This window comes from Phragmites australis, chromosome 3, assembly GCF_958298935.1.
Source record: "Phragmites australis chromosome 3, lpPhrAust1.1, whole genome shotgun sequence".
Taxonomy (NCBI): domain Eukaryota; kingdom Viridiplantae; phylum Streptophyta; class Magnoliopsida; order Poales; family Poaceae; genus Phragmites; species Phragmites australis.
Window position 1 is genome coordinate 7,108,318 of NC_084923.1, and position 6,833 is coordinate 7,115,150.

At 42.6% G+C, this 6,833-nt stretch overlaps 2 protein-coding genes across 6 annotated transcripts; both read right to left on the reverse strand.

Annotated features, from left to right (window-relative positions):
- Positions 1 to 382: 382 nt before the first annotated feature.
- Positions 383 to 2,233, reverse strand: LOC133911860 (uncharacterized). The gene is made up of 3 exons (XM_062354303.1): positions 1,772 to 2,233; positions 1,051 to 1,094; positions 383 to 753 (listed from the first exon to the last, which is right to left on the reverse strand). Exons 1-3 carry the CDS (start codon positions 1,872 to 1,874, stop codon positions 529 to 531), a joined length of 372 nt encoding a protein of 123 aa, XP_062210287.1. The 5' UTR covers positions 1,875 to 2,233; the 3' UTR covers positions 383 to 528.
- A 147-nt stretch (positions 2,234 to 2,380) lies between these two features.
- LOC133911859 (FAD-linked sulfhydryl oxidase ERV1-like) lies at positions 2,381 to 5,911 on the reverse strand. Of its 5 annotated transcripts, none has more exons than XM_062354301.1 (7): positions 5,541 to 5,911; positions 5,359 to 5,442; positions 5,046 to 5,093; positions 3,930 to 3,994; positions 3,055 to 3,132; positions 2,923 to 2,969; positions 2,381 to 2,745 (listed from the first exon to the last, which is right to left on the reverse strand). In XM_062354301.1, the coding sequence occupies exons 1-6, from the start codon at positions 5,712 to 5,714 to the stop codon at positions 2,924 to 2,926; spliced, it is 495 nt and encodes a 164-aa protein (XP_062210285.1). In that variant the 5' UTR covers positions 5,715 to 5,911; the 3' UTR covers positions 2,381 to 2,745; position 2,923. The 5 variants fall into 5 exon arrangements, 3 of the variants coding, with proteins under 3 accessions (XP_062210285.1, XP_062210286.1, XP_062210284.1); XM_062354302.1 differs by having other exon boundaries at positions 2,381 to 2,820; XR_009908721.1 differs by having other exon boundaries at positions 2,381 to 2,820; positions 2,923 to 3,132; positions 5,541 to 5,910.
- Positions 5,912 to 6,833: the final 922 nt, after the last annotated feature.

Below are 6,833 nucleotides of genomic sequence, written 5' to 3' on the forward strand. Positions count from 1 at the left end.
GCTTCGCTATAGATGATGATCCTCTAACCGTTCAAATGGCCACATGAGAATTCAGCACCAGTTCTGTTTAGATCAATCTAGAAATGACAATAAAAGGTCGGTATCACTTGGACACGACGGTGTGCACCTTACGCCTTGTTGCAACAGAAGAATGATATAACCACTTCTCATGTCCGGAACAGAAGCATCTACCCAAGATTTGAGCAGTTACCTAATTCACCACTGAAGAAAAAAAAAAACAGCACCACCATACTGGTTCATTTTTTTCAGAATAAGATTCTCTCCTTTTCATTCATAAATCCTCTTATTAAAAAAAAGCTATTAGATATAGGAGAAAATAAAAAGAACGAGAACCGAGAAGTAAATCGAGAAAAAAAATATATAGTTGAAAATGATCTTAGATAACACACCAACATTTGAGACATATGGTACACTGGTTAACCTCAGTAACAGCATAACACAACAGACTGTGTCCACATAGGCGTTACACAAGTTCTGGTAGCATATTTGGAATATTTCAGTGTGCACCTAAGTGAGAGGAGAAAAAGGGGATTCAGCAGGAAGCGTATCCTGCATCGGAGGCGGCGGCGGCGGCGGGTATCGCGGTACATAAGGAAGAATCGGAGTGCCATGCTCAATCGGACCTGCCCGGATAGTTGCTTTGGTGCTTGGGCTTGGATCGACTGGTTGGTAGTCGTCTGTCCTAATATTTTCCAGGCCCCTTGTCTTTCGGATAGTAGAAGTGTATCGTTCCTGAAAATGATACATGAAAAATCACGTGTAAGAACTTGGTTTCCGTCATGATCAGTAATGAAAAGTGGGATTTCCCGTCTCAAAGAAGATATATCAAGAAACGCAAGTTATATTGGATTGGCAGTGAGGCAACACTAGACACTGGGAACATATCTTTCAACAAACTCTATTCTCTTCTGAAGAGGGAAAAATTCAAAAGGAAAGTAATGTAAAAACCGAGGGTATCAGTGGAGGTGTATGCTTCTGATGATCTACGAAATGCAGGACACTTTCCATGTACTGTCTGAGAGAACACACCTTAAGTCTCCTGCCGTTTAGCTCAATGACTTCATAGCCTGGATCTGCAATGAATGCGACTAAATGTCAGCCATAGGCCTTATATTCCCTACACAATCTCAATAATTGCTCAATAAAAGGATGAACATACTAACTGGCGCGCTGAGGAAAAAAAAAACAGAACCAATGAAGCAAAACAACATCTACATCCTAAACAACATGTATTACATCTTGAATGGTACTAATTGGTGCCTACCAAGTCTTTTTGTAGCATTACACAGCATTGCACAAGCCATCATATAAAAATAATATGTATATATAGATGGAGCTTTGCAAGATATTGTTTGCTCCGTAACTAGAAAATGGTTAAGTGAACCCTTGAGACAATTAAGAGGACTTCTGCAGGTAGCTTTGGAGACCTTTCCACCAAAAAACAAAAAAACATATGCTTCCAATGGTATTCTTGCTTGAATAGAAGACCACTCAAAAGAAAAAGGAAAGAATCAGCTTCACATATCATGCTGAGCTGTCGATATCAACAAATCTCATTTCAATATATTTTCAACTACCCAACATGATCCATGAACCAAGCACCAACAACAGATAGTTGCTAAGGCTATAACTATCGCTCTTTCACTCCAAAACCAACTAGAAAGAATGAAAGAACAGGAACCATGTGGACAAAATGACAAGAGAAAAATACATGAAGATGGAAGAAGGAAGAACAATCTTGTGTGTGTACCTGCAGAGTTTTGGGCGCTTCTTGCGTTAGAGGAGATACCCACGAACAGATTCCCTCCAACAAATGCAAATATTAGCAAGACGAGCACAGAGGGACGCTTCATCTCGATCTCCCTGCACAATCTCTTCAAATGCTTCTGAAGTTCTGCGCTTGTTTTCGTGTTCTTGGCTTCTGCGGCTCTCTAAATATAACTAGAGGTCCATGCGTGATGCAATTGCATTACTACTGGATGTCAGCACAGGATTAAAAAATGGTGTGATAAGAGGGCAGAATTTATGTCATCGTCAACATCGAGGAGCTGCAGAAAACTTGCCGGGGAAAGCGAGGAAGGTGGCCTCGCCCTGCACTTGTTCGCATTAAGTGCCATGCTTGCAGGTGGTGTTGGTCCGGACTCTCGAATATATAGAGTATTCTGTTATCCAGATTTTCTATAGAAAGGAGTACACTCTTGTGACATTATACAGAACTGTTCAGATATAAGTAGGTTGCACAAAAATCTGTACAGGGCGGTATGGTTTGGTAAATAGAGAAATCGTCAGACTACCGATTCAGACTAGGGTATACATACACAGAACCTAGCCAAAAGTAAATATTCTGGAATACGATCGGTAGCTCGAACAAAATTCGATTACTGTTAAAATGGTAGAACTGTACAAGTACAAACATCAAGAGCCAGATTCACATCTAACATGCAAGTACCAACCCACCAAGGATACAGAGAAGCTATGGATATGGCGGAATGGTGTCCGAATTCTCTTTCCTTGTCCCCATTCCCTCAGGTATTGCTCATACATTACTAGCAGTTTGAAATAATAAAATTATCACTACGGTGCAAATTTTAGAGAAAGTCTTGGTTGTGTCATCGGTTTGGCATGATGCCGTTGGTGCCTTCTAGATCACACGAGCGTTCAGGGCAATCCAGCTTACCCCACCGTGCATTTACTCTTTGGCAGGGAAATATTGGTTTTCCAAGGCTGCAAAACACAACCACAAAATGCTCAGATACGAAGCACATAAGATCGGTCTCATCAGGGGAGGCCCCGAAGATTCTGCAAAATCATGATATCAGAACGAGAACATCTACCCTTAAAACACATACTGACATACCCCTTTTATGGTAGGAGTAAAAGGATGCCAAATAGGTACAGTACCTTAGTTTTCCTCTTTTTGGCCGTGAGACCTAATTTTCCCTATGATTCTATAGAAACAAATTCAACACTACAGGGCATTAAGATGATTCCGAAGGTAACACCAAGAGCTCAAAGCTGACTGTATGGACTTACCTTCGATTAACCACATTGTGCACATAACATAACCACTGGGAGAATTCAGTCTGAGATCCAGCCTGCACAGGGTTTGCTCTACAAAATGCAACATAATTAAGTCAGTTTAATGTTCATTTCAAGATAAAGCTTGTTGTTATCACTAAACAAAAAGAATAATAATGAAGTACTCAGTCACATAGGTTGCTAGTAGGTAGAAGCAACTGGATAATGAAACAACGGTGCACAAATAACGATAGACAAGACAGCCTGAACTTTACTCAGTAACATAGGTTGCCAGTAGGTTGTTTTTATACCGATTACAAGGTGTACTTAAGTTTTCCTCGATATTAATAAAATTACATGCACTTCTCCTCTGTGTTCGAGAAAAACGAAAAGAAATGACAGACAACTCAGCCATGTTTCGTATCAGCCATTCAAATGAGCATCATAGATATAAAAATCAATGGTCATTGTGCTTCTTGTTATATTCAGGTCACCTATAAGATGCCAATTTATTTTCTGTGAACAGAAACCTATATTACATGTCTCAGTTTAATCATCATGTGCATCATACTAACAAAACAAACGTTATCAACACTGGAAGAATGGCTGTAATGTGTACCAACCAAATCCATGGATTTTGAGCTTCAGAATCTAAAGATTCAGACACACACTTTCATACTGCAGAAGTAGCATGAGTTCACAGCTATTACTATGTGATATTTTTATATCACATAATAAAGCAGCAAATGTCAAGGAATCAAGTGAATGTCAAGGAATCAAGTGAATACTTCAGAAAGAGATAAAATTGTAACGCACAGAAGCATTTCAAGGAATCAAATTATTAAAATGGATACTGTTATTTATCCAAGATGTTGGTGAGCAATGCTTACTTCAAAACTTCCTTGAAGTGATCAGCACATTCTTTGCACGGATATAGCCTCGAGATTATATGCATCTGAACAATGAAACCAGCAGCAATGTTATCTTTATGTGTAAATCAAAATCAAGCAACAATAGCGATGCAACACGAAAATGAAAAAAAATTCAATAAAAGAAAAGCATGTTTCTGTTTCTCTTGTGAACACACTAATGTCTAATTACTCCTGCAGTCCTGCCCCTGTTAAGAAAAAATGTCTTCGACTTACTATTCCTGATGGATTTAGGGGGTGTTTGGCAGGGATCCAGATCTTGGATTTCTTGGAGCTGGTCATATCCAGCTCCAAGAAATCCAGGATCTGGAACTGTGGATGGATTGAGGGTATTTGGTTAAGTCATTTGGTTAAGAAATCCAAGAAAAAATAAATGTTTAAATCACTTTATTTTATTATACAAACTTCAGATCCAGCATGGATCTTGGATCTGGAGCTATGCCAAACATGCCCTTAGTGGTAGTCTAGAAATACATAGCTTATGAGAACGTGCGAATAGTACGGTGATAAGACCTCTAGGTGTGAGGCTACCAACCAAGGCTCGAACCTTAGTTCTCGCAAAAAAAAAAAAAGCCCCTCGCTGTGTGTTCCCCGTGGTTGTGGCGTGGTTGCTCAACGATAGCGTGCTGGTTGTAGCTGGCTTTCGGAGCCTTTTCTCGACCTTAATGCAATGCCTTCGGGATGTTCTCTTCTCTTGGGTCGAGTTTTTTAAAATACATAGCTTATGTCTTTTATTTCCAAATGTGCCATCAAAATCATGCTAAACCAAGCCCAATGCACACTTAAGATTAAGAAAGCAAGCCTAAGCCGGGAATGAAGAAAGAGAGCATAAAGGATTAGAACCTGGCCCTTGTGGGGTTTTGTTAATGTACTCAAATTATCATGAAACTTATCGTCTGGATTTTTCAGGCTGTAACATTAACGAAGTAGAATTTCTGAATTGCGACATCTAGTACTTGACCATGAAAGTAAGTTACTAGTTACAGCAAGTTTTTACACCTCTTCCAAAACCACAGCAGAAGTTTCCCAAGTACTCCAACTCTAAAGAAAGTTAATTGAGTTGTCTCTCGAGCTTACCAGCTCCTTCGCGTCTCGTTTTTGCTGCCTCGTAGGTTCATCAGGGAACTGAAATACAAGTCACATATAAAGCAGGAATCAAATTTGACCGCTAATGAGATACAGACGATATTCATAAATTGAACAATTTGTCCCCTGTACACATCCCACAAGTATACTAATCAATCTACGCAAATGCGCTATGATATGCAGACGGCCATTCTCAGGTTGTATCCATAATTCCATAATATGAACTTGGATTAGTAGCTTGAAGCAAACGCTGAACTTATTTTGTGCTTCGTTGTGCTACTCACAGAGGCAAGAGATCGAGCACCTGCGCTGCAATGGTGTGGAGCAGCATCCACGTGGCCCGGCCAACCTCCTCCTTCGTCAGGGGCGCCGCCTTGGCATTCTTCTCCTGCGCATTCACTCGAACGACTTACTTACAACTCACCTCACTCTCCAGACAAATGGAAGAGTACAAGGGCGCGAGAACGGAGTAGTAAAACGACTTGCCTTCAGGATCTCCGGCGGAGGCGGTGGGTTCGCCGGCGGGGAGAGGGAGAGCGATAGGAGGGGGCGGAGGCGTTGGTCGTCGGGACCGGCGTCGGGGGCGATGAGGAGGTGTCGGGAGAAGGCGGCGACGGTCTGGAAGACGGGCGTCAGCGGGTTCGAGCCCGGGAGTGGCATCGGTGGTGGCTGCGGCCTCGCGTGCGAGTGCGCTGTGGCGGCCCGGGGTCGCAAGCGCAATCGTGCAAAGGCTATGGATGGATGGAGTGGGGTGCGCGCGGCGACCGCAGCGATGACGGCGAGGCGGTGCGCGGCGTAGGGGAGGGGAGGGGAGGAGAGGAGAAGGAAGCAGCCAAGCAGGGCAAATTCGGTGGATTTGAGGCGAAATCCAGTGGATTTTTAGTGGATTTTATTTTGCGGTGGGCCGCGCAAGGGTTGGTTAGTTCCAGATTCCGGAGTTGGATTGTAGAGGTTGGGGTCGTGGCGCCCGTCGGATACCGATGAGCCGATCCGAACGGCTGCGACGTGGGCCGTTCCCATACCGGGTCTAGCTCAGGTGCCACCGGTTGTGTTTGGTTATTCATATTATAGGTATTTTGATTCGGTATTATAGATATTTTGGTTCGGTCTGTATGTATATTTTTATGAGAAGATTTTTGTTTGTCTATATATTATTTATTTTTATATCTATGAAATACAATTATATGGTTGGAGCATGGCCCGATAGATACGCTCGAATCGAGCTTCTTTCTGGAGCCTAGTCTGTTGTATACATTGTATCTGCTACAGTGATGCAACTGTCTTATTCTTTAGTTTTAGGTGTAGGATCATTGCATCTGTTTATGCAGATAACTAAAAACCTTCACATGATCATTGCATTTGTAAGTACAGAATCATTGCATCTGTCTATACAAATAATCAAACATTCTTTTTTAGTCACTGCGTCCGTTCAAATTGCTTTTACAACACAAATGCAGGACAACTTATGCGAACAACAAAAACACCTTATATGTCGCATAGGCGACTCACTCCGAGCGCATTAGGCACAACCTCTTACCGGGCGGCCTCTAGCAGCATTTGGCGAGCTAGGGTCCTAGGGGTAGGTGACAAGACGGCAACACGGGGGAGGTAGCACGAAGGTGGCACGGCGAGGTAGCATTGCAACAGGGAGATGACGTGATGAGATGGGTTGGAACGATAGCGAAAGACGACAATGCGATGGGCAAGAAGCGACGCAGCGATGAGGAGGAGTCACCGTGAGGAGAGGCGGCACCACAGGAGGCAACGCGGTCATCGCCG

Excerpts from the sequence above, each read along its gene's own strand:
- LOC133911860 (XM_062354303.1), bottom strand. The coding sequence starts at position 1,874 with ATGAAGCGTCCCTCTGTGCTCGTCTTGCTAATATTTGCATTTGTTGGA. Across the intron at positions 1,095-1,771 it reads AAGCGCCCAAAACTCTGCAG|ATCCAGGCTATGAAGTCATT; the intron begins GTACACACACAA and ends CATTCATTGCAG. Across the intron at positions 754-1,050 it reads TAAACGGCAGGAGACTTAAG|GAACGATACACTTCTACTAT; the intron begins GTGTGTTCTCTC and ends TATCATTTTCAG.
- LOC133911859 (XM_062354300.1), bottom strand. The coding sequence starts at position 5,714 with ATGCCACTCCCGGGCTCGAACCCGCTGACGCCCGTCTTCCAGACCGTC. Across the intron at positions 5,094-5,358 it reads TCCACACCATTGCAGCGCAG|TTCCCTGATGAACCTACGAG; the intron begins GTGCTCGATCTC and ends CTTGTATTTCAG. Across the intron at positions 2,746-3,054 it reads CACAATGTGGTTAATCGAAG|CCTTGGAAAACCAATATTTC; the intron begins GTAAGTCCATAC and ends TGTGTTTTGCAG.